This window comes from Rhinoderma darwinii, chromosome 1 (genome assembly GCF_050947455.1).
Source record: "Rhinoderma darwinii isolate aRhiDar2 chromosome 1, aRhiDar2.hap1, whole genome shotgun sequence".
NCBI lineage: Eukaryota > Metazoa > Chordata > Amphibia > Anura > Rhinodermatidae > Rhinoderma > Rhinoderma darwinii.
The window spans coordinates 356,697,865-356,725,609 of record NC_134687.1 but is presented as its reverse complement, the minus strand read 5'-3'; the positions used below and the strand labels follow the sequence as shown (position 1 = coordinate 356,725,609).

General features: G+C 40.5%; 1 protein-coding gene across 5 annotated transcripts in view; it reads right to left on the bottom strand.

The window, feature by feature from the left end:
• The window catches only part of MPDZ (multiple PDZ domain crumbs cell polarity complex component), a 146,855-nt gene that overhangs the window by 34,659 nt on the left and 84,451 nt on the right, over positions 1–27,745 (bottom strand). For 2 of the 5 annotated variants that reach the window (XM_075826777.1, XM_075826786.1), the window contains 13 exons: positions 26,820–26,930; positions 26,075–26,158; positions 24,929–25,024; positions 22,998–23,069; positions 20,395–20,542; positions 19,530–19,726; positions 18,836–18,927; positions 13,771–13,861; positions 12,343–12,423; positions 7,980–8,072; positions 7,824–7,898; positions 7,487–7,667; positions 5,416–5,561 (listed from right to left, as the gene is read on the bottom strand). In XM_075826777.1, the coding sequence (XP_075682892.1) occupies positions 5,416–5,561; positions 7,487–7,667; positions 7,824–7,898; positions 7,980–8,072; positions 12,343–12,423; positions 13,771–13,861; positions 18,836–18,927; positions 19,530–19,726; positions 20,395–20,542; positions 22,998–23,069; positions 24,929–25,024; positions 26,075–26,158; positions 26,820–26,930 (1,467 nt within the window). The remainder of the gene's footprint in view (positions 1–5,415; positions 5,562–7,486; positions 7,668–7,823; positions 7,899–7,979; positions 8,073–12,342; positions 12,424–13,770; positions 13,862–18,835; positions 18,928–19,529; positions 19,727–20,394; positions 20,543–22,997; positions 23,070–24,928; positions 25,025–26,074; positions 26,159–26,819; positions 26,931–27,745) is intronic. The other 3 variants (XM_075826803.1, XM_075826811.1, XM_075826793.1) reach the window with 2 other exon arrangements.

Here is a 27,745-nt window from a genome sequence, read left to right as displayed (position 1 = left end):
AAAGGCCACTATTCAAAAATCTTCTTGGTCAAAAAACCAAACGGTTCCTACAGGACAATAATCAACCTGAAGGTCCTAAACAAATGGGTGAATTATCGGAAATTCAAGATGGAGTCTATCAGATCGACTATTCCTCTAATAAGGGAAGAGGCATCAATGTGTACGATCGATTTAAAGGATGCGTATTATCACGTTCCTATCCACCCCGCGTACCAGAGATTCCTCAGATTCGCAATTCAGGACGGTCCTTCCATTCTCCACTTACAGTTTGTCTGCCTCCCCTTCGGCCTTTCCTCCGCCCCCAGAATTTTTACAAAAATTATGGCAGAGATCATGGCATTCATAAGAAATCAAGGTATAGTAATTATCCCATATCTAGACGACTTCTTGTTGACAGCAGATACTCTGGCTATCTTAGTCAGTCATCGGTCACATGTTCTTTCCCTCCTACAAGAATTGGGATGGATAATCAACTTTCAGAAGTCGAGTCTTCCTCCCCAGAAACAGAAGGTCTTCTTAGGAGTACTGCTGGACTCCTCCCTTCAGCATTCCATCCTCCCAAGAGAGAAACAAATACTCCTACTGGCAGAAGTAAGAAAAATTTGGGGGAAAGACGCCTGTTCCATAAGGGAATGTATGCGGATGTTGGGAATGATGACGTCTTGCATCCAATCTATTCCATGGAGCCAATTTCACTCCAGACCCTTACAGAATCTGATCTTGTCCCGGTGGGATCGAAAACAAAACTCCCTGAATTTAAAAATTCAAATTTCCGAGACTGAGTCGGGAAAAAGTAGACCCTGGAGAATGGTCCCTAAACAGGGAAGTCTTTCTGTCCCTAACCCGAAATTGGGGTTATCCACAAATAGACCTGTTTGCCACGAGGAAGAACACTCAAGTAGAGACATTCTTCTCCCTAAATCTCAGAGACAACCCATTGGGAGTAGATGCATTGTCCCAACCCTGGGACATGGATCTGGCCTATGCCTTTCCTCCGTTTCCTCTAATACCAATGGTATTAAGAAAAATCCAGGAAGATTTGACAAAGCTCATCATTATTCTTCCCTATTGGCCAAAAAGAAGTTGGTTTCCAATCGTACAATACCTAGCGTTGGAAGACCCTATCATGCTCCCAGTCAGGGAGAATCTTCTCTCCCAGGGTCCCTTATTCTTCCAGGGAATAGAAACTCTGAAATTGTCAGCCTGGATCCTGAAAGGCAGATCTTGAGGAACCACGGTCTGTCAGACGAGGTAATTTCAACTATCTTATCAAGTCATGAAGAAGTTACCTCTAAAATCTATCAAAAGATTTGGAAGAAATTCTGTTCCTGGCATGGAAACCCAGGACCAGACCCCTTTTCTCCCAACATTGCGAAAATCCTAGATTTCTTACAATCGGGATTCAAAAAAGGACTTAGCCCTAGTACCTTAAAAGTACAGATTTCAGCCTTAGGTAATTTTTTTTAACACTCCTCTGGCTGAACATCGGTGGATCAGAAGATTCACCCAAGCGGTCTCTAAACTGAAACCTTCCCTAAAGAAATCAGTTCCTACCTGGGATTTGAATGTGGTGTTAACGACTCTTTGTGAGCCCCCCTTTGAGCCGCTAAACGAAATTAGTATGCATTTTTTAACTCTAAAAGCTGCATTCTTAGTCGCTATTACTTCAGCAAGAAGGATTGGAGAAATCCAATCTCTGTCAGTCATAGAACCGTACCTAAAAGTACAAGAGGATAAGATCATCCTAAAGCTGGACCCTTCCTTTATTCCAAAGGTATCTACTGCTTTCCATAGAGAACAAGAAATAATTCTACCTTCCTTTTATCCAGATCCAAAAAACCAACAAGAAGAAAAATTCCATTGCCTGGATGTCAGGCGAACAATTCTTCAGTATCTGGATAGAACCTCCTCCTGGAGACCAGATAAAAATCTATTTGTCCTATTTGGGGGAAAGAATAGAGGAAAGAAAGCCTCAAAAGGCTCTCTAGCGAGATGGGTAAAAACCACCATACAAGAAGCCTACAAGTCCCAAGGACTATGTGCCCCACAAGGCATCAGAGCCCATTCAACGAGGGCAGTTTCGCCATCCTGGGCAGAAAGAAGAGAAGCCTCTATAGACCAAATCTGCAGAGCTGCCACTTGGTCAAGCCATCATACGTTTTACAAACATTATAGGCTCGATGTTCTGTCCGATACGGATTTAAGTTTTGGACGGAAAGTCCTTCAATCCATAGTCCCTCCCTGAGCATTATAATCTGGTATTGGTCCTGTAGTGCTGTCATGAGGGATGTACTGGAAAATAGCAATTAGACCTACCGGTAATTGTATTTCCAGGAATCCATCATGACAGCACCATTACATCCCTCCCTGATTGAATTCTTATTTGTGCATTTAACATGTCAGTTATTATCCCTAGAAATAAAATAGGGTTGCATCCATCCTGGTGTAGTAATTGAAAAACACTGGCAAGTGGGTGGTGGGAGGGGCCTTTTAACCTCTCTGTCTTCCTGTCCCTACAGAGGTCAAGAGGGCAACCTCCTGTAGTGCTGTCATGATGGATTCCTGGAAATACAATTACCGGTAGGTCTTATTGCTATTTTTAGTCCATTTTTTTTGCAACACACAAGGTTTTACGAAAGAAACACAACTAAATATTTATTGCCCAGAATCTGCAGTTTATAAGAAATATCCCACATGTGGCCCTAGTGTGGTAATGGACTGAAGCACAGGCCTCAGAAGCAAAGGAGCACCTAGTGGATTTTGGGGCCTCCTTTTTATTAGAATATATTTTAGGCTCCAGGTCAGGTCTAAAGAGGTCTTGTGTTGCCAAAACAGTGGAAACCCCCCAAAAAGACACCATATGGCAAACTAAACCCCTTAAGGAATTTCTCGAGGGGTATAGTGAACATTTGACCCCACAGGTTTTTTTGCTGAACTTATTGGAATTAGGTCGCTTTTCCAATAAAAATGTAAATTTTTTCATTTTCACAAGGAATAAAGGAGAAAAAGAACCCCAACACCTGTAAAGCAATTTCTGCAGAGTACGGCAATACCCCATATGTAGTCATAAACTGCTATTTGGACACACCGCAGGTCTCAGAAAGGTATGAGCACTATTTGGCATGCAGATTTTGCTTGATTGCTTTTTGGGCGCCATAACGCATTTGCGGATCCCCTGAGGTACCAGTACAAAGGAAACCCCTTAAAAGTGACTCCATTTTGAAAATACACTCCTCAGGGGTATTCATCTAGGGGTGTAGTGCGCATACTGACCCCACAAGTGTTTAATAGATTTTATTAGAATTAGGCAGTGAAAATGAAAAATGTAAATTTTTTACAAAAATATGTAGTTTTAGCTCCAAATTTTTTATTTTCACAAGTGGTAATAGGAGAAAAAACACCACACAATTTGTTAATCTAATTCTTCGGAGTATGGCAATACCCCATATGTGGCCCTAAACTGCTGTTTGGGCACATGGCAGAGCTCAAATTGGTAGGAGCACCATTTGGCTTTTAGAGCACAGATTTTGCTGAATTGGTGTTTGGGCGACATGTCGAATTTGCAGAGCTCCATAATGTACCAGAGTACAGTGAATTACCCTGAGACGTGAGCCCATTTTGGAAACTACACCTCAAGGCATTTATCATTTTCCTCGACATACGACAGGGCTTAGGAGTGAAAGAGCACAATGCACATTTGAGGCCTATTTTGGTGATTTTCGCAGCATTGGCCCACAATTGCAGAGGCTCTGATATCAAACAGTAAAACAAACCCCCAAGTAGTGACCCCCATATTGGAAACTGCACCCAAGGCATTTTTTTTTTAAGGGTAGTAGTGTGCGTTTTGACCCCACAGAGTTTTCTTTTATTAGAAATTAACGCGCAGCGGATGGTGCAAAGTTAAAATTGCAATTTTCCGCCGATATGCCATTTTAGTGCACAATATGTTGTGGCCAGCTTGTGGCACTGCAGACAAATACCTTATAAACTGTTAAGCAGGTTCTCCCGGATATGGGAATGCCATATATATGGACAAACTGCTGTTTGGCCACATTGTAGGGTTCAGAAGGGAGGGAGCGCCATTTGGAGAGCAGATTTTGCTTGGTGGTAGTTTTGTTTGGGGTTTTACGGTTATTGCAGTTTATTATGTGGGGGCATATGTAGGCTGCGCGGAGTACATGAGGGCATAATAAGAGGGTATAATAATGGGGTAAATAAATAATCCACAGATGTGTGGCCGGTGTCGCACTGATAAATGATGCCTGATCTTACCCCCCTTTTGGAACACACATTGCACATTTTGCGTTGCCATATTCTGAGACAGAATTTGTTATTTTTTTTCTCCATTGGAGCTGTGTGAGGGCTTATTTTTTTGTGGGACAATCTGTAGTTTTTATTGGTACCATTTTGGGGTACATGCAAATTTTTGAGCACTTTTTATTCCTATTTTTGGCACATTTTTTTCCAAAGGTTTTTTTATTCTTTTTTTTCAGTGTTCACCATGGGCTATAAATGATGTTTTTACATTATTCTGCGGGCCGAGACAATTACGGCGATACCATATGTATATAGTTTTTTTTATGTTTCACAGTGTTTGCCCAATAAAATAACTTTTTAAATAATTAATTTTTTGTGTCACCATATTCTGAGAGCCATAGATTCTGGAATTGTTTTTTATTTTTTATGGTGTTCACCTTGCGGGAAAGATAATGTGATATTTTTATAGTTTCGGTCGTTACAAACGCGGCGATACCAAATATGTGTACATTTATTCATGTTTTAAATTTATTCCTATAAAAAAAGGCAGTTATTGTTTCTTTAAACTTGAAGCTTTATTTTTATACTTTTGTACAACATTTTTATTTACTTTTTTTCGACCTTTTTTTTTGTCCCACTAGGGGACTTGAAGGCATGAAGCCCTGATGGGTATTCTAATACACTGCACTACCTACATACTGCAGTGTATTAGAGCTGTCAGTTATACATTGATAGCAAGCCTATTAGGCTCCATCTCTGGGCAGGGCCTAATAGGCTTCCGCACTAGGCGGCCCAGGAGGCCATTTTTAGTTCTCCGGTTGCCATAGCAACAATCGGCACCCCTGCGATCGCGTCGCGGGGGTGCAGATCGGCTAGAAACCACCTAGAAGCTGCGATCGCTTTTGATCGCTACATCTAACGGGGTTAATCAGCCGGCTTGGAGGCTAGCTCTGGTCCTGGCCTTGCAGCAGGGTGTCTGCTGTAATATACAGCGGACACCCGCTGGTGATGGCATGGGCTGAGATTCTGAGGCCACTCCATCACTGCCACGTACAGTTACTTGCAGTTGCATTAAGTACCTAACTGCAGCGACATAACTGTACGTGGCGTGTCGCTAAAGGGTTAAGGTTGTTATTAAACAATCATAAGTGTACATACCAACAGAGTGTCTGCCCCTCCGACAATGCTAAGTCCCAGACCTGTTCTCCCTTTAGAGATTTCAATTGTTGTTTCACATCCAGGTATAATCGGACAAGTGGTTGGATCACAAGGAAACGTAGCAGGAGTTGATGATCGACTAGCACCTGCAAACAACATGATTTTTAAGAGAACTTGTCTTCTATTGCTTCTGCAACTATTCTGGAGGTCCCACAAAGAATAATATACATTTATTCTGCTATTTCCTGGTGCAATAATAGTGAGCCATATAACTATACAGACATTGATGAATATATATTATAAGCATGGAAAATAAATTTAAGCGCTTTGCTAAAGGTAGTACAATGAAATTCTTTTAATATGGCATCCGATAATCCATAAAATTTTATAATCTGACACTTGTTTCCTGCACAGAACTGCAGTATGATGTGAAATTTCAGAAGCTTTGGCCGGGGATTCCGCTAATACAGGGAGCTTCAGTGGTGATATCTACAGGGGGGTGTATTTTGGCATCTAAAAGCCCCTAACGTCACTCTCCATATATGGAGAGTGACGTCAAGGGCTTTCCCAAGAAAGGAGAGCCTAGCCAGAGCACTTGCCATCGATGCTCTGGCCGGGGATTCCACAGAGGAGAGAGCCGGCAGACCGGATAGTGCAGCACTGCTTCAGTGTGTACAGTACTGTACCTCTAAGCCCCCTAACAGTGATCAAACACATAGTTGTTTGATGAAACTAAGGGGGAGAGGTGCCGGCACTTGTGGAGGGAGCCGGCAGACAGGAAAATGCAGATCTGCTCACACTGAAGCAGCACTGAACACATTAAACCCCGTTCCAGGCTGTCAACGTTTATATATGCGACAACTGCTCGGGGCATCGGCAGTTGGAGCACATATAGCCGTATGGCTGTTGTGAAGGGCTTAAAGAGAGCAAAGAGCTGAAACAAATTGTGTTTTTGCATTACACAAAGGGCCCAATGGGTTCTATGTAGCACTGTATTTTCTTTTCAGTCTTGCTGGAAAGGAAATAGGCACATTCAGCTGATTGCAGGGGATCCCGTAACTAGTTGTCAGGGTACCTTTTTGACAAAATATGGCTGTCCAAACCAGACAACTAATTTAAACATTCACCTTTTGCTCAATCATACCACTCTTCAAATCTCTATCAAAACCAAAAATGTTAATGAAATCTAAATTAGTCAAAATCATTGTGCTGTTTAAGGCTTTGTTCACATGTGCATCAGGGTCCCGTTCTGACGTTCCATCTGAGCTTTCCGTCAGAACGGGACCCTGAATGAAACAAATGGAAACCATAGGTTTCCGTTTGCATCACCATTGATTTCAATGGTGACAGATCCGGTGCCAACGTTTTCTTTTTGTCTGAGTTGTGCAAGGGTTCCGTCGTTTTGAGGGAATCAATACCATAGTCGACTACGCTATTGATTCCGTCAAAACGACGGAACCCTTGCACAACTGAGACAAGCGGAAACGATTGGCACCGGATCCGTCACCATTGAAATCAATGGTGATGCAAACGGAAACCTATGGTTTCCGTTTGTTTCAATCAGGGCTCCATTCTGACAGAAAGCTCCGGCGGAACGTTAGAACGGGACCCTGGCGCAGATGTAAACGAAGCCTAAAGTGTTTATTTAAAGTGGTTTTCCCACAAAACACATGTATCGCCTATCCACAGGATAGAGAATGTGTGTGTGTGATCGCCGGGGTACAACCGCTGGGACCCCCAGCGATGAGGAGATCGGAGATCCACGAGAATTAATTTCTATGGGACTTCTGGGACTGCTGTCTCTGGCAGCTCCAAAGAAATGAATGGAGCCTTGGTTGAGCATGCACATGAACTCTTCTCATCGCTGGGGGTCCCAGCAGTCGCGCCCCCCCCCATCAATTACACATGCATCCCCTATCCTGCGGATAGAGGATACATTTGTTTGTTGGAAAACCCATTTAAATAATAATAAGCACATGGGCTGTATATGTAGAAAACAATATACTTGAAATTAAAAAGGCAAAAAAATATCAAAAGGCCACCAACACAAAAATAACACGGTAGTTCTTACTATGGACAGGTTCTGGCTCTGGAACGCTGATATAGGGTAGACACTGCTGGTTGTTTCTTTTGTCAGCAGCAATGGAGCTAAATGTAGACAGTGGTAAAACATGGTTTTGCTGGACGTCTATTTCATCAGAACTTATTGTCAGCTTCACAGTTGTTTTTGATTTCTTTAGAAGACTAAAAACCTACATGAACAAAAAGTGCAAAAATTTTTTTTATTTTTTTTGAATTGTTGAAATTCTAAATTCAATGTGATTTCTATATGCAGCTACATAAGATAACCATTATTTATTACAATGTTAGCAATCATCAGATGTGGACAGTATATAAATACAACCTACCTTCTCAATAGGGTCACCCACCACTGGTTCATCATCTACTGCTAAGATACGGTCACCCACTTTAATTTGCCCATCCTATAAGGGAGAAGCAAATGTTAAAACAATCTAGGAACTGCAGCACCAGAATATACTGTATACAAAGCTGACCCTACTCACCTTCCCCGCTGCACCATAATCCGTTAAACTTTTAATAACTACTCCATTAACAGTTTCCTCTTCACTGATGGCAATACCTAGGCCTCCTTGGTCCTATAGGAGATAAAACGTATTGTAACCAGTCATGGTTGATCATCTCCTCCAGTTCTCCTATCCTCATGAACTCGGCATACGGCTTGAATAAGCATCAGGATAGTATTTATCAGAAACTTTTCGCTCCCGAACTACCTGGCATTTGGCTAAGGTAGAGAGATGGGGGAATGGCCGCTAGCCACCAATAGAGACACTTGTTAGCAGGAAATCCAATGCAAGTTCCTCATGAGAAAAATAAAGGGGTTGTCCCACCAGGACCAACCACTGTCCATATGCCCCATCAAGCCATTAAAGAAAAAGCCATCATACAAATTCGAAAGGAGAGCAGCTACCAAGCCAAAGCTCCTGCTCCGGCAGACTCGAGCCATCCATGTATTACATAGATGGCCAATCATCCAATACTACATAGCCGCTGCAAAGTAAATGTGCAACCCCTTTAAGTTACTCGGGTACACCCACTGATCTTGTGTTAAAGCCCCACTAAAGCATAAAGCTTAAAAAAAAATGTACTGCTAATTTCACTCTGAATAAAATATAGTAGAGTTCAAAAAAATAGCAGGGAGTTTAAAAAAAGCAAATAAAGCACAAAATCATAACAACTTTTATTTGCCTAAATGCAAATGCACTGGAAATACTACACATTCAATTCCAAATCAAAACAATAACATTTATCCAGTTTGTGTTAACCCCTTAATGACCAGCCTATTTTAAACCTTAATGACCTAGGTATTTTTTACGTTTTTCCATCGTCGCATTCCAAGATATATAATTATTTTATTTTTGCGTCGACCTATCTGTATAAGGTCTTGTTTTTTGCGGGACAAGTAGTATTTTTTAATAGCACCATTTTGAGGTACATATTATTTATTGATGAACTTTTTTTGGCGGGGGGAATAGAAAAATAAATTAAATTTCGCCACTCTTTTTCGCGTCCTAAATCTACGCCGTTTACAGTGTGGTATAAATAACACAATAACTTTATTCAGCGGGTTGTTACGATTGCAACGATACCAAATTTGTATAGTTTTTGTATGTTTTACTACTTTTACACAGTAAAAACGTTTTTTTTTTTTTTTTTTAATTACTTACTTGTTTTTGTGTCTCCATATTTGAAGAGCCATAACTTTTTTAGGCTATGTTCACATGGGGTATTTTGCCGAGTTTTTTTACGCGGAAACCGCGTCGCAAAACTCTGCAAAAACGGCCCGAAAATGCCTCCCATTGATTTCAATGGGAGGCGTCGGCGTCTTTTTCCCGCGAGCAGTAAAACTGCCTCGCGGGAAAAAGAAGCGACATGCCCTATCTTCGGGCGCTTCCGCCTCTGACCTCCCATTGACTTCAATGGGAGGCAGAGAAAGCGTATTTCGCGCTGTTTTATGCCCACGGTGCTCAATGGCCGCGGGCAAAAAACGGCGCGAAAATCGGCGTGCAGGGAGAGGAAAATCTGCCTCAAAGTTCCAAACGGAATTTTGAGGCAGATATTCCTCCCCCAAAATACTCCGTGTGAACATAGCCTTATTGTTCCGCCAATGTAGTTTTATGAGGGCTTTTTTTTTGCGGGACGACTTGTAGTTTTTATTGGTACCATTTTGGAGTAGGTGCGACTTTTTGATCACTTTTTATCAAATTTTTTTAAAGTCAGGAATCATAGAAAACAGCAATTTTTTTCCATAGTCTTTTATTTAATTTTTTACGGCATTCACCGTGCGGGTTAAATAATGTAATAGCTTTATAGTCGGGGTCGTTACGGACGCGGCGATACCAAATATGCGTAACTTTTTTACTTTATTTTGGTTTTTTAATAGTAAAGCAGCTTGTAAGGGGAAAAAGAGGGTTTTTCATTTTTTTTTTTTATTAACTTTATTCAACTTTTTTTACTAGTCCCACTAGCGGACTTTAATATGCGATCATCCGATCGCTATTATAATACACTGCAATACTTTTATATTGCAGTGTATTACTGCCTGACCATTTAAAACGGCATTCACTACAGGCAGACCTGGGGGCCTTTATTAGGCCCCCGGCTGCCATCGGAGACACAGACACTCGGTGATCTGATCACTGGAAGTCAGTGGGATGAGAGGGAGCTCGCTCCCTCCCTCTCTCCAAAACAACTCAGATGCGGCGCTATTGAGCGCCGCATCTGAGGGGTTAAACGGGTGAGATTGATACTTATATCGATCTCACACGTTCGAGCAGGGACGCCCCCAGCCCTCAGCTACCTGTGGCAGCCGAGAGCAGGGAGATTTGACAGCTCCCTGCTCTGTTTATTTATTCTGATGCAGCGGCATAAAAAGGCTTATGCATCAGAATAAAGTCCATTAGTGGCCGCCGTGAAAAGGCGTATTGGTGGTCACTAACGGCTTAATCCTTTACCGAAAGTAAAGAAAAAGGAATATTAGGGCACATCACCGTTGTCCTTCCGTTGAGGGGTTCCGTCGGAGGTTTCCGTTGGGTTAACCCCTCAACGGAAAGGCAAACGGAAACCTAAGCTTCCGCTTCCCTCACCATTGAACTCAATGGTGACAGAAACCTAGCTAATGGTTTAAGTCTGTCACTGTTTTGACAGGGTTCCGTTGTTCTTGACGGAACCCTGTCACAACGGTGACAGAGGGAAACAATTAGCTAGGTTCCCGTCACCATTGAGTTCAATGGTGAGGGAAGCGGAAGCTTAGGTTAACCCGACGGAAACCTCAGACGGAACCCCTCAGCGGAACACAGACGGTGATGTGAACACAGCCTTAGGCTGTTCAAAAAAATAGCAGTGCCAGCATTTTTCTTTAAAAACTCAAAAGTTTTATGTATACACTGAAAACATGTTCCAGATTTAACTTTACTGAACTAATATTTAGTGGCATAACCATTGTTTCTGAGAACTGCTTGACATCTGTGTTGCATGGATTCGACCAAGATTGGGCTACATTCAACAGTTCTTCTGCATTTTTGGGTTTTGCCTCATAAACCACATTTTTTATGTCACCCCACAAGTTCTCTATGGAATCCAAGTCAGGGGATTGGGCTGGCCACTCCATTACCTTAATCCGGGTAGTCTTTAACCAAGAATTTTAACCTTTTAAGGACATGTCTTTTTTTTCAACAACGGGACTTTGCGGGGAGTTCTTGTTGGTAACTTGGCTTCACTTAATCGTCTTCTGATTGTAGCAGTACTCACTGGTAACTTCAGATCTTATTTGATCTTTCTGGAGGTGATCATAGGCTGAGCCTTTGCCACTTTGATTAAAGAGTGTTCGAATGGATCGAAGAATAGCCAAAGTATGTTTTTCATCAGAACAATGTTTGAACGACCCATTTCCCCCAGTATTTGAGAAGGAAATGCACTATAACCAACATGTGCAACATTTGCCACCTTCCTACCTTAAATAAGGGCCAAAATTGACACCTGTTATTCCACAGAATGACTACACCAATTGAACTCCTCACTGCTATTATTTTGAACAAGCCCCTTACAAGGAATGATTCAATTACTCCGAATCAGCGGCACGTATGTCCTAATTGTTGGCTCTGTTTTTTTCCTACTACACTTACAAGTCAATTATTTGCTATGTAGAAATATCACTTCTACCAAAAACATTGATTTAGCAGGTTGACTATGTTGGACTGCTATTTTTTTTTAAGTCTACTGTATATACTTTTTTTAAGCAGGTATCAGAACTGGAGGTAATGAGTGATCAGGACTTCCACCCTTTAACTCTTTTAGAGAACGCAACATGTCAGCCTTTTCCGATCCCGAATTTGCTGTTTACAGACAACAGAAAGTGTTTATCTACATATAATACAATACCACCCTATAAGCTGTATACTAGATGGTTGCTCTGACAAAGGTAACTTGAGTGCCCTTTCTAGGGAGATACTACCGTAAAATCCCATGTATAGCTCCACATACCAAAAACGTCCTCTCTGCTAAAATACTCTGTTCTGCTGTTAATATTTATGCAGTTTCTCCGCTCTAAAACCTTGTCTCTGTTACTGGTGTTCTCAGGAACAAACACGTTTCACACCACATATATGCATCTCATAGTTCTACAATTTTGCTCACTCTTTTAGGCATTTATGCAACTGATTTCCAACCGTAAAGCTCCTTACTTCCCATAGGAGTAATGTGCTACGTAACTGTGAGTATAATTATTCCCAGCGCATATTTGTTAGTGTTGTAAAGATAAAAGTATTGATATCCCTACTGCTTTTTATATTTACATAGTAAGGTTGAAGTGAAAGTCATGGTTATCTTAACCTCAAGTATAAATATTACCTTTGGCAAATTCACATGGATGACATTTTTAAAGGAGGTGAAATTCATTGGAGGCTCTGGACTTGGAATGTTCTCATCATTCTGAAGGGAAAACATTTATTATAAAATATATATATTGAACAACCAACACTTAAATTATACAAATCAATATATGGACGAAGCACATGATCATAAAAGCGTGTTTAAAACATTGCAATTCCATGCATCATATACAAAAAATTTAGGAAAAACACTGGCAATTTTTTTTTTTTTATATAATAATCCACCCCTAATGCCATACACCTGAATAGTGTTGCCTTCACTGCGTTAGTATACTAACTTTTTAAGATTGCATTTACAATGGCCGGGGGGGGGGGGGGAGGAGCATGTGACAGTAGGGTTACAATCATCTCTGTGCCTTGGTTCCGGTCAGGGGCGCATCAGTACTGAGTGAGGGGAGAACTTTGCCTTAGATGACACCTTTCCCTGACTGCAGTTCATCACTACACTTTCTGGCCTCTAAATTGGGAAAAGAGAGGCAGCAAAATGACCAGAAGGACCCCTTGGTGTAATGTTGTAGTCACTTGCTAGATGGAGCAGTTCACCATTTTGCCTATAAAATGCAGTAGGCACAGATGCTACATGCATACATTTTTTTTTTATTTTTTTTTACAATGAACAAACATGGTCAGAAATAAATGGCAGCAAAAAGATTATACACATGGCTTCAGATTTGATATCTTCCTTCTACATTTTGAGACATTTTTGTGCTCATGGCAGATACAAATCTGCACCACTTATTCTGTTCCTAATTTAGGCCTCATGCACACGACCATAAGGGTTTTTACTGTCCGCAAATACGGATCCGCCGGCTACGGATGTGTATCCGTCCGTAATTGTGAAAGGGCCCATAGACTTCTATGGGCTAATCTGTGCCCCAATTGCGGACAGGAATAGGACATGTTAAATATTCTGCGGATCAATTCTACAGCAAGGACACACATCCGTAAATATACGGAAATGCATTCGTGGCCAATAGAAATGAATGGGTATGCTAATTCATCAGTAATTACGAATTAAAACTACGGTCATGTGCATGGGGCTTAACTTAAAATGACTTTTTATATAGGACCCTGCAGTGTGTAACAGAGAAGTACAGATAGAATTTATGTGAATATACTTCCCTATAGCACTTGAGTGCACAGTGGAGTCTGAATGTAAACAGTGGCAAATATTCCCAATATGACAGATCTGGCAGTACCACTCTGGCCGTTAATGACTGAAGCCAAGAGTGAACAGCTCAGCATGGGTCCCCGCTGCGCTCCTCCTACACAACACATCGTGCATGTCGCCAGCCAGCTTTCCTGGGCTACATTAAAAGTTCTGTCCTCATGTCTCCCTGCTAGAGAAACAGACACCATTATGTAAATGTGTCAGTGTGATGTCTACCTCTTGACTTGGAAAAGCGGAAGAGTTGGAAGGGCACATCTCAGTCGTTTTCACAGGGCACACCGCCATTTGGCTTACAGCGTCTTTATTCCTTTTAGAAAATACATGAAGTCAGAAATCAGAAATGCTTATCCCAACCGGCTTGTAAACTGTTCACATATATGTAAATGTTAACATAATTTATGTGCTCACATGGGCACCTGTCCTAAAAACAGTTCTCTTGTCTTCGTTTTTCTGGAAAGTAACCCAGCAAATACCAACAGCATCAGAAACCCTGTATAAATCCTGCAGCATTATTGCCAAGGCATGTGTGTGTCACAGGAATTTCTTATACAAACATCAGTTAATCAACACGCCTACAGGAATAGCGCTATACCAAATGGCGAAGCAGATGACAAGCATGTCACACTAAATAGCATTTCATCTGAGAAAAACACAGTCTCACTAGATTCCCAATGATTTATAGTTTATAATGTGTTTAAAAAAGTAATGATTTCACAATGTGTTGAATACATAGAGACATAGTTTACTCAGTAAAAGGGGTAATCCGGGGACCAAAAATTGCTCGGGATATATATTATGTGAAAAGAAGTCTCTTACTAATGTACTTTCATTTTTAACTCTGTCCTGAATCGTGTATTTCAAACCCGGTCAAGTGGTGCCGGAAGTTATGTAGTTTTCCTAATATTGATGATGCGCCGACACGGCCCCACGTGGCTGAGGGCTAGCTTCCTCTGCAGTTTGTGTCGGCGTGTTATCAGGCACATGATCCTTAGGGGCTGGCACATTTCCTATAGCTGATGTCCCCGAGCATTGAATCAACTGGTGCTCTGCCCAGGAACTCCAGCACTTCTCCTGACATCACTGTCCATATATGGACAATGGCACCAAGGGTTTTGCATCGCTGGAGTCCCCGAGTAGAGCATCAGCTAGTGCTCTGCCCGGGGACTCCAGCACTGCTCCCGACATCACTGCTCAAATATGGACAGTGACATCAGGAGCAGTGCTGGAGTTCCTGGGCAGAATGCAAGCTGATGCTCTGCTCGGGGTCAGTAGTGATAGGCAATGTGCCAGCCCCTTACGGTCGTGTGCTTGATAACACGTCGACACAAATGGCAGAGGAAGCAAGCCCTCAGTCACGTGGGGCTGCGTCTGCGTGCCATCAATATTACGAAAAACTACAGGACTTCCAGCACCACTTGTCCGATTACACGATTCAGGATGGAGTTAAAAATCAAAGTACATAGGTAAGTGACTTATTTTCACCTCATATAAATCCCAAGGAGTTTTTGTTGTGTGTTATTATTTCATATGGAAAAAAAACTCAGTACTCACTATAATGCACAGTGTTAAAATATGGTTCAGGGAAAGGGTTATTGGACATTGGATGCGAGTTCATTTATCTACTAAGTATAGAAAAATCATTGCATCTATCTAGAGCTGGATGGTAATAATCCCACCATAAAGAATTGCATGTGCTTTGTTATTTAAGATTTGGCAGAAGTGTTTCCTATGATGTGACATATTTCAGAGAAGTATCAAAGGAGAATATTATGAGGGTCTGGGTAATGAGACCCCAACCAATTGCTAGATAGCATTGACTGATCAGGCCCAGTATCATTGCTCCAGAATGAAGCAGAAGGAGAGCAGCATTAGAGTCTTTTCTTTTTCTGAGCCATGTCAGAAAATCTAATTCTTTACTTAGGTGAAACATTTTACTTTAATAATGTAATTCAATATTGTGTAAAATGAGTAACCTATATTTATCACGCAGCATTCTTCTAGACCGTGCTATGATTGAGAAGGCCATGATTTATAGAATCTACTTTAAAGAAGTTGTCTAGGATTAGAAAAACATGGCTGATTTCTTCCAAAAAAAAAGTGCCACTCCTGTCCACGGGTTGTGTGCTGTATTGCAGCTTAGCCCCATTTACTTCAATCGAGCTCAGCTGCAATACCAGATATAACCCATGGTGTAGCGCTGTTTTGGAAGAAAGAGGCCATGTTTTTCTAATCATAGACATGGGCGAACCCCTAGGCATGGACGAACCCTTTTTGGGAATGTCAGGGACCAGAGACCCGTGACTTACAGTGTTTCTTACAGACTTTCCGTACAGTATTTGAGGTACCTGGGAGTCTCCTCTGCTGACCCTTCGCCAGGGAGACCTCTCCTACGCCATTCAGTTCCGTACCCTGGCTGAAGAACTAACCTGGAACAACGAGGCCTTGGTGGCTACATTCTGTCAGGGACGGTCTTTATCTTCTGAGATTAAAGATGAGCTTGCCGCTCGTGCTCTGCCACATACCCTGCATAACCTCATTCTTCTAGCCACCCGGACTGACATGAGGATCTGGGAGCGATCACAAATTCTGGAGAGCCCTCTGTAAACTACTAGATGTGAAATTGGACTTTTCCTCAGCCTACCATCCCCAGTCCAATGGTCAAGTCGAGAGGATTAACCAGATCATGGAAAATTATCTGCGTCACTTCATCTCCATGCAGCGTGATGACTGGGTACAGATTCTTCCATGGGCCGAGTTCTTCTATAACAACCACACAAGTGAGTCCACTACTTCCACACCGTTCTTCATGGTCTACGGCCAGCATCCACAGGTACCCGCATCTGACTCTGTATTTGGAGACTTTCTACAAATCTGGCAGCAGACCCGGTCCTCTATTCTGCTGGCAGTCGATCGCATGAAGCGTAAAGTTGATACTAGAAGAAGTTTCTTCCTGGTACCAAAGTTTGGCTGTCCTCAAGGAATATCCGTTTGAAGGTGCCTTCGTACAAATTTGCTCCTAGGTTCCTCTGACTTTTTGAGATCCTGCAACAAATTAACCCGGTCTCCTACTCTCAAAATCCCCAACTCCTTTCACGTGTTCCTCCTGAAGCCTGTGGTTCTGAACCGCTACAGTAAGACTCCTAGTCCTGCATTTGCTCCCAGCGGTTCTTCCGATGTGTTCAAAGTGAAGGAGATCATGGACTACAAGAGAGTAGGAGGAAGGACTTTTTATTTAGAAGATTGGAATGGGTTTGGTCCAGAGGAGAGGTCCTGGGAGCGAGAAGAGAACCTCAATGCCCCTACCCTCATTAAGAATAGGGATACTGTAACGTCCCCTGCCGCGGACCGTCGTTCCTACTCACCCTCCCGACGGCCGCGGCCATGGACTTGAGTGCTGGCCGGCATCTCCTTCCTAGGATACGACAGCACTCACTTCTCGTAGGGTTTGCGAGCTTGTGCCCTGACTTAAAGGGCCAGCGCGAACACATGTAAAATATTGTTAATTAGCCCTAATCACTATGGACTATAAAAAGGGCTCTGCGTTTTTGTGTATTCCCATGTTAGTCTTAGCAAATGGTCCCTTAGTGTTATCCTGTTCCAGTGCCCTGCTACCTGTATCCTGTGCTGTGTTTGTTCCTGAGCCTTAGGGTGCTGGAGCCATGTTGTGCCACCTGTCACGCCTGCGGTCATCTACCACGCCTGATATCATCCACCTTCAAGTTTCATCTGTGCCTAAGCCTCTGCTACCGTCTGGACTATCACAGGTACTCTTGTACTAGGACTTTGTATAGACGGTTGTTTGGCCAGCTGCTACTCTGCTACGGCGGTGCGGTCTAGTGGGTACACGTACCCACAGATCGTGACAAACTGCATAATATCAGATTTGTCCAACCAAGTGTCAGGTAAATAATGTGGTACATGTACCAATACAGTCATAGGCACAAGCACAGGAAAAAAAAAAACCTCATACATATACAGCGGGGTTTTGATGTGTTTCTTGGTTTTTATAGGTAAAACATAACAATACATGAAACATTTCCCTTGGTTTCTATCATTGTGATAATATTTAATGAATCCTTGTTCTGTTGACATACAAAAAGGCCGAAAGAATTGTGTGCATTCTGCTGCTATATCAGAAATTGATTGGGATGTGGTATTTAAAACGGCTTGTCGTCCTGACGGTTTGGCCCAGTTCACACTTAGCAGTTTTGATGCAATTTTTCAGGATATTGTTTTTTTTTTCTAAGGCAAAAGTTGGGCGTAAATGGAAGAGTATAACTGAAATATTTACGGGCCTTCTCTTTTTTGGATTCTTTCCTAATTTTGCCTGCCAAAACTACACTATAATGCAATACGTGAACAGGGCCTTTAAATTATATAAACAATTAAAGAAATCGAATCTTACGGCAACAAAACTCCATATAGTTTAATTAGTTTGTAGATAAATTCCAGAAATATATTTATCAGCATAGCCAAGTCTGTCCAGATTCTTTTCACTATACTCGTATTAATATTGATAATAATCAGACTGGCCTCAGCGTCATACATATTGTGATTTTAATTGCAAATAGAAAACAATTGATGGGAGAGATAGGTACTGCACCATATTCATTACTGATTTTTATATCCAAATGATAGGACTATTGTCAGGACAACAGTATATTATAATGTAATCAAGCTGCAACTGTGAGATGCAAATTCATTCCTGGCAGACATTGTGCACTAGTAGTGCCAAAAGGCAGCTTGCAACCTTAAAAAAATTCAATAATACTCGCTTATTTTAAATGGGAATTAAAATAAAAACAAAAAGTAATAAAAAATATACATATAATTTAACGAAATATACCAAGTCCAGCAGCACCGGCAGCGTGTGGGTGCAGGCTCTGAGGGACAGACCAAGTCCCAGATACACAGAAGACAAAAAATGAGCAGCAACTCCAATAGTAAGGGTGAAAAAAGTGGGTACTTTTATTGCCCGTGCAACGTTTCAGCTCCGTTCACTGGAGCCTTTCTCAAGCGCTTGAGAAAGGCTCCAGTGAACGGAGCTGAAACGTTGCACGGGCAATAAAAGTACCCACTTTTTTCACCCTTACTATTGGAGTTGCTGCTCATTTTTTGTCTTCCATATAATTTAACGTATATATGCATAACAAATTAATGGTGTATATTTATGTATATATACACACACACAAATATATATATATATATATATATATATATATATATATATATATATACACACACACACACACACACTATTTCATTTTGTATATTTTTTTACCTGATAAAAATTATTTTGACATTAGATGGGGCACATTTGATGATTGATGAGGCGTTTTGATGACTTCTTCCATATAATATTTGTCCATTAATCTATAGAGAAAAAAAAAATCTCACAGAAATGAGAAACCATTACAGTACAGAAGAACCTTCATTCACAAGTTTATGTTTGAGTTATTCTACTTCCTATACCATACTATAGGTCTCATGGGCATGCTTCGTTGGGTGCCATATGTAGCAATGCTTCTAGGGAAGACTACTTATGGCATTCGACCGGGCATGACAATTTTTAATTGATTTAAAAATAAAAAATAAGTAATCCTAAGAATTAACAGTAAGTACCCATAATCTTCCCTGGGTGCCCTATTACAGCTCCGTATAAAACGTAGCTGTAATAAGGCCGTGTGCATGAGGCTTTAGTCTTTTACATTGCATTTCATTCATTTTAATTATTTAGTATTTCTGTGGAATTATGTTACCTAAATACCCTGAAATAATTATTCTGTATTTAATTTCACATGACTGATAAAAGATTCATTAAGATACCTTTGCTTCCACTTCGTAAAATATAAGAACGTTTAATTGAAAGGGAATCTTTATCTCTATCTTTTTAATCGGCTACTAAATAGAATTCAGAATCTTAATTTACAACTACAATGGATGTATTCACTGGCGGCTTATTGACATATACTTGCCTCTAATAACTCATCGGCAATCTGCAACCGGCCATCTTTGCCAGCTGCTCCATTTGGATCAATCCCCACGATGAAGACGCTCATTCGTGATCGGTCTTTGTTTCCAGCAAGGCTCAGGCCCAATCCAGTCTTCCCTTTCTCCAACTCTATCATATGCAACTCTCCTGGCAGGCTTCCATAGCGCTGTGATATCTTTCCTAAATGGGAGGAAGAAGCACTAATTAACAAGTCCATCATACTAAGAACAGACATGAGTAATTAGCTCTTTGCAGCAAAATTGGGATAAAAATGTGCAGAGGTCCCCTAGCAACTACAACACATTATTACCACCATTTCACCATGGAGAGTGGCTCCAAATTGCTATCTTTAGATAACCCAGTTAGATCTGTGATTTGTGAGAAAAATACAGAATTCACCCAGTAAAGAAGCAAGAAACCAGAAAACAGTACAATCTGACAGTCAGGCAAAACCTCAGTGTTTGTGGAGGGAAATGTGATTTTTTTCGCTCTTTCAAAATCAATAATAAAAAAAAAATGAAAATATCCGCAATCCCTGACTGCAATAGTCATACTTACCGTCAATTCCTAAACTTCATGATAAACAGGTTATCCTAATGAAAAAATACAGATCAAAAGGAGTTGTAACCTTTAGAATGTTTGCTCAGGTATCTATTAGTTTGACTTCATAATATTATGTGAAGCTGCCTGTCATGTAGAAACTTTCAGAAATAAAAAAATATTCTCGGAAAGCAAAAGTATGAGAGGTACTGTGGAGAAACCAAATCATGTGTATTTTTTTTTGTCTCTTTGAAGATCCACATTGAAAATCAGGTAACAGTAATATTTTTGTTAATTTGGTAACTTACGCCAACTGTAGCCAAACTCATCCTCTTTTTCAGGGTCTCCGTTGAATGTAGTAGTGACTAGGTGAGCACTGTCAGAACTCATTGAGGTCACTGGTGAAGCAACTAGATTGGTCGTCTTTTCCGAGTCTGAATCAGAATGACTAGAAGCCTAAAAGAAAAATTCAATTATCAGACACTGTGCCTAAATGATAGCTAGCTAGCTAGATAGAGATAGTAAAACTCTTTTAATCCGTCATCCAATAATCCTGAAAGTCTGATAATCCGGCACTTTTTCCCCCACAAAGAGCTATAATATAATGTGAAATACACGACTCTGCTGGGATAAACAAGTAGGATTTTCCCCTAATTAAAACACAATTATAGTAGCAGATTTTGTGCTAAAATTTATTTTTTTAAATATACAAATTAGTTTTATATACTTTTTCATAACCGTCTGATAATTTGACACATATCCGGTCCCATAGATTGGATTAAAGGAATTTTACTGTATATTAATAATATACACACACACACAAACAAACACCGAATTATGAATTACTTTCCATGATGCAAACCCAATCAGACTGTAGATGAAAACACTGGCCTTATAAGCCATTTCACATTTAGTAAGCCACTACATAAAGATGTTGTTTGCTTTAGAAAAGCCATTTTAAAATGCCCTATTAGTTTTGAGAGCTCACTCAGCCAGCCAGATCAGATGTCCCTTAAACCTATTGATTAAGTGGGCGCTGAGATTTACCACATGACGTTAACAATACTAAAAGTTGAAGCTCAGAATCGGACTATAAACATTTGTACTCAGATCCTAAGCTACAGGTGTTGGAATTTAAATGTCACATGACAAATGACAGACTTTAAGCATTGCTGGATGTCCTGTGATCAACAATTGTCAAATGACCTGCCAATCTGGACAACCCCTTTAATCAATTTGTAGTAGCAGTGGATTTCAAAATTTGAACGGATGATATGGTCAAAGCGGATGACAGAGGAAAAACTACAATTTAACAAAAAAAGGAAACGTGCAGTACCCTTAGCCAGTGGCCTAACTATAGGGGTCGCAAGCCAAGGGGGCCCGCAGCCCCTGCACCACATCAATGAAAAGTTACTATAGTAACTGGGGCCTATGTAATAAACTACACGTGCCCCTGTTACTATAGTAACTGACAGTATTTACCCCTCTCTTTCCGGAGCGCAACGGAGGTCCTGACGTCACAGCGCTGTGCATAGCGGATTACGTCACGACGCTATGCGCTGCGCACAACATCCCGACCCTGGATGGAGTGAGGACCTCCACTGCGGCAGAAGAGGAGGGTAAGTTGAATATTACGGTCTGCTGAAGTTGATGGGTTGGGGTCCGACTCCAGGGACCCCTGCCAACTATCTGTTTTGAAGGGGGTGCAGCTACTTCCCCTTCATTCCAGTCACTTTCTCACACTGTAAATCACCGACACGGACGTGTCAGTGATTCATAGTGTGAGCAAGTAAGGGAAATTAAGGGGAAGTAGCTGCACCCCCTTCAAAACAGATAGTTGGCAGGGGTCCCTGGAGTCGGACCCCGACTCATCAGCTATTGATGGCCTATCCGGGGGATACAAATATTCGGTATCGTCGCGACCCTAATAACACATTTATAACGTCATTCAGGTTTACGCTGATATAAAATAAAAAACTGCTTTCTTTCACTTAATGTGAGGCACGAGGAATTATGAATTTTAAGCCTCCATGTGCCGCTCATTAATAGTAATTAACCCCATGATGTACCTCACACATTAACCCAATGTTGTCCATTATGACTGAGGAACATAATGGGGTTAATTACTATTAATGTGAGGCACATGGAGGTTCAAAATTCATCACACCTCGTGCCTCACATCAGAAACTGGAAGAACTTTTTTATTATTATTATTGTTGGCAAAAGTATCGTCTTGGTGTTTTAGTATAGAGTATCTCAATACTACACGAAGTATCGGTATCGAAGTCCAAATTCTGGTATCATGACATCCCTAGTCCCAACGGTGACAAACGGAAACCTTTAGCAACGTTTCCCTCACCATTGAGATCAATGGTGAGGGAAACAGAAGCTGAGGTTTTAGTTTGTCTTTCTGTTGAGGGGCCGACGTTCATCCGATATGTATGGGCAACTTCAGCCAAAAGAATAAGAAGTGATAGCAATGTCCTCCAGTTTAGAGAATACAATGCCTTGTTTCTTTAAATGACACTTCTGACAGTTTTCAAATTTGCCATGGCCAATTCAAAGTACATGTGCTGTTCAAATGTAAAGAGATTTCCATCAAAGCAAAAACATATGCACTAAGTATATCAAGCAAAATTCACAGTAATTAAGATAATCATGCAAAAATGCACACAAATATACAGAACGACCACTTGATGACCATGCTATGTGGTTAACAATAACAATAAAGAACACAGAATATAAGTAACTATCTGATAACACATCTGATGTTTTATATTATGACATACAAAAAGGGCATCGCCAACTAAAAACAATACACACCATCACGTTCTATATGGACCACAAACACGGGCACAATAACAATAGAGAAGTATAGCCAGTTACTTAAAATCTCATCACTCAGACAAACCTTAAATGGCGTGGGAGCAAAGGGGTTAGTTGGGGAACAACGGAAAGCAATTCTAACCGGATTCATTGTGCCCTACAGCAACAAGAAAATAGAATCTTAAATCATAAAAGGTGAAAACTTAGAACGTGTAGAGATAACAGGCATGATGCAAAAGAACGTGCATTATAGTCACCAATACAAAGTATTTAAAACAAATCAGGGAGGACAGGGCACTTAATAATTTATGACAAACAAGTTAGGTGGATGATAGGAGTCCAGCAACAGCACCTGAGAATATTCTTACGGGTTAGTAATACTTGAATTGTTACTGGTTACAGCTGTTATACCAGGTGTGCGCCACAATTAAGTTGAGCTGAATTAGAGAGGGATGAACGGGGGGGGGGGGGGGGATAACATTAAAATATAACTTTTATTCAATTGACTAAAATATTGCAGAGTACACAAAATAAATAAAAAAGAGTGATATTCTCACTCCTAAGGATAAAGGTTGGATATCCCCAATTTAACCACCAACCTAAATTGAAAAGGCCTCTTTTACGATCCAAAAATTAATTATTATGACCCCAATGTGTACCACTTATAGTGGATTATTAAGGAGAGAGGGGGAGACATAGTATCAGATATACTAATATCCCGGCTATAGTGGGTGTAATATACCGTATAAGGATGGGGTGAATGGTCCCTTTGAAAACACCCTATTATAACTTTATAAGCGGGAATGAGGAGGGATAGTAGATTAGATAGGTGGAAATTAGAGACTCAATTGTGCAAATAGCAGGTTTTCATTTACGTGCTGTCAGAAACAGAACTAGAATATGCACTGACGATTTACATTATAGTGGACTTCAATGATCAGTGAATTGAACTTCCAACATAGGATACAGCGCATTGTACGAGTTTATTACTTTCATGCACTTAGGTGTTACTGTCTTAGAACTCAAGTATTGTCAGCAGTGATGTTTAGGACTTCGGGTTAGTGAAGTGACTGTATGGTTTGAAATGTTACATGCCTGTGTTTCCAGCAGTCACTAAAGCCTTTTAAATGACAGGAACAATATGAGACACTAAAGTGGGTCTCTATCGTTCATCTCTTAGCATGATGCTGACAGCGGGCTCATTCAAGCCTGCCTGTAACAGTCTAGTAAATAGAGTTTAAGGAGATTTTCTGATCCAGAGGTGTGGATGCAAATTTCATGATAGTTCTATTTTCATGATTTCTAATAGTTAGTAAAGTTGTTTACAATATACCGAGATAAGATCGAGAGTGGCATCCAGCGCATGCGCATTCACACACGAAGGAGCGTATCGTAAACTGCGCATGTGAAGTGAAGCGGGGTGTATTTCAGAGGGCATTGCACATTTGTCTGATGACGCTGGACCTTACTTGGTGTTCTCTCGGTAAGTTGTAATTTAATTGGCTAACTATTCCAGAAACAACCGGTATCGAGGTTGGCAGATTTGTACTGTTAAACGGTGGTTTAGTGACTCCAAAACTGAGTGACAGGTTCCCTTTAAGCTCCAGATCTGCACTATTTCTTCACTCTGGGCTACTTTAATAGATGTCAATATCATTTGTTTCTAGCATCCAAGAAAGACAGGCTGCTTCCGTGTGTACCTTGTGCTGCTGTAATGGGAGATCACTACACACAACTATCAGTACGGTAAAATGTGCGTGTGTAGCTGTGAAAATACTTTAGTGTTGATGGCTTTGTCAAGCACAACAGCAGCAGTTAAACATTACTTTTCAGAAAATGATACAAAAAACATTGATAAACTCCTATAATGGAAGCCTCACTGCATAATAAGCTAATATACACCCAACATCACCCTAAATATTGCATACTGTTAGGCTGGCTAGACAAGAAGTGCTATTGTGGATATGTTGTCAATCAAAATGGGTAAAAAAGACAAACAAGTTAAAAACATCCAACCTTGTTAGTGGTGAACTGGGAGGAATCAGCAAAAGGGTTAGTGCATCTGAAGAGAGGTTTAGTACCAAAGGTGCTCTGTAAAGGCAAGCTTTGCTTCTATAAAATAAAACACATTTTTATTACTACTATTATTCCCAAGGCAAAGAAAAAATTGCTACAGCTAAGGGTGTTAAAGGGGTTGTCTCACTAAAGACATTGATGGCATATCGCTAAAATACGCCCTCAATGTCAGAGTGGTAGGGGTTCCTTATAGTCAATGGGTGACCGTGTGACCTCTGAAAAAGCGGAGCAAGGCCAGCAGTGGGATGATGTTTCCAACTACTGCTGCCACTTTGTTCTAGCTATTAGCGGGCTGCCACTTTGTTCTAGCTATTAGCGGGCTGCCACTTTGTTCTAGCTATTGGCGGTATTCACATCAGTTGGACCCTCAAATCAAACATTGCTAAAATATGCTATAAATGTCTTTAGAGAGACAACCTCTTTAAACAATTTGCCCAGGTAAACTATTTTTTACATAGTCTAGCTGGACTCATATTATTAAAAAATGACAAATATTAGCAAAAAAAGTTATATATAACTCCACAACTAAGGTCCAAGCTACAAGAGTTTTAATAGTAGAGGGATCACACTGCCAAATCAATTGCGCTAAGGAATTTATTATCTATGACTGACCAGCTATACCCCAATAAAAAGAAAACATTAAAATGTTAATGATAAAAAAAAGCTAGATTAATTTGTGAGATTTACATAGTAATCTAATAGGGGGAATAAAATCTAAACAGAGTTTAGAAACGAGTGCTTTCCCATCAGTGGTGGGAGATTTACTAATATAGTGTTGAAGGATGCATGAACTTACGAGTCACTGAAAATGGGACAAATTGCGACAATTATTATATATTTCTATATGTGGCACAACTTACTAGACCTGTTCCCTTCCTTATGCCAACTTATTAGCTGGCATATGTAGTGCAATATTTTGCATCAAAATGGGGCATAAATTTGTTGGATTTCACTCTTTATTTTTACCGTCTTTCTCTAGACACAAAAAAACGTATTACATTTTGGCGCATTTTGCGATAGAATTTTAGTGTAAAGCGTTAATAGGCAAACACCGCTACAAGCATGCATTTCAAGCAGCATATTTACCTTGGAGAAGTTGTGAGAGAAGGGGTTAGTATGTGGCTGCCCCCTGAAAGTGGAGGCAGATGAAGGGCAATACAGAGATTCAGGCTAGAGAAGAAAATTAGGGAAACATTCCGCAAATTAATATGTATCAGAAATAATTATTGGAGGATGGGGGGGGGGGTTGCTTTCAAGTCAAGCAAAGAACTATTGTTGTCTAACAAGGGTGCAAAAACAGCGTTTGTGGGTCGTTAAAAATTAATTATTCTAAATCTGATTATTTATAGGTTATCTTAAAATATTATTGAGTGTAGATAAAACACATCAAAGCACTGATCAGAGACATACATTGCAGACACCATAGTAACCCCAATTTCTGGAGTTCTGAACGGTCATACGTAGGGCTCATGATACAGCAAACTCCATGTCACAATTCAGTCTCCAAGTAAGAATCCGAAGGTACTGGGGAAAGGTATTGTTTGTTTATTTATGCACCTCCATGCCAGTGTATATGGACCAAGTAGTAAGCCATACACTGCTATATTGAAGTGCATAAAAAAGCTGACCACAACCCCTGACGGAACTGAATTCTGACACACACCGTACTTTAGAGTACTTTCATTGCCGTTACTTGAACCACATTTTTATAAGTTTAGAACGCTTTCATGAATCTTATATAAGTTGTACAAGAGACACTAAATAACTGATAAGTAATAATAACTTAGATTGCACAGCCAACTTCTAATAAACAAGCTATTTAATTACTTACCCTAGGTCTATTGACAATACTCTGAACCAAAAAGACAACCGGGTTTCCAGCTCTTCTTATGGCTTCCACTGCCTGCTCATGACTAGCGTCTCTGAGATCAATGCCATCCACCTAAAATACAATTCATTTAAATTGTAGACAGCTAAAAAATGTTTTACCAAAGTTACATAAGGTCAGTGTTCTAGGAGATCTTCTGGTACGGTGGTGTTTCTATTCTCAAAAATACCAAAGGCTGAATGTAAGGGACAAAATAGAAAAAACAAAAGGGAAAAATTCTCCTCCTATGGCCACTGCACGGATGCATGTATGCATTAGAGAAGTGTTCTAAATAGAGGTCAGTAATAGGCTTTATTGTGAAAAAAGCCTTGGTACGACAGCTTTATGTTGTAAGTGATTTTCAAAATGGCTTTATTGCTAGGATCACCATCGAAGACTGGGTTCTCAGAAGTTAATCTGAAGCTTATGGCTGACAGTCGACTCATTAAAGCAAACAGAAAGAGACAGTTTAAGATTGAGGATAGTAATCTAGTTGAGGGAAAAGCCACACTGCTGTGCCAAATCCGACTCACTCAGTCCATAAGACTTAGTCTCAGTTTATCTTTCTAAGTTTCACTGGGACAATTCCTGGTATTTATTGATTTTGGAAATAAAATAATTGAAGCTCATATCTTAAAATGCCTACAAGAGGAGACACCAGACCATTAGGAGCACACAGAATTTTCATACATTTATAGATTATGTGCATAATTCTATATAGCACACACTTTACAACCTCAGAGTCCTGAGACGAGAAGTGCAATTAAACAAGAAATCACGTCACCAGCTACATTGCAAGAATATTTTAATTTCTTTCTGTATATTGCAGTGTACACATATTCTTCCCGGTTTAGAGACAGGTAAGTGTATTAAAGAAAAGATTGAGAGTA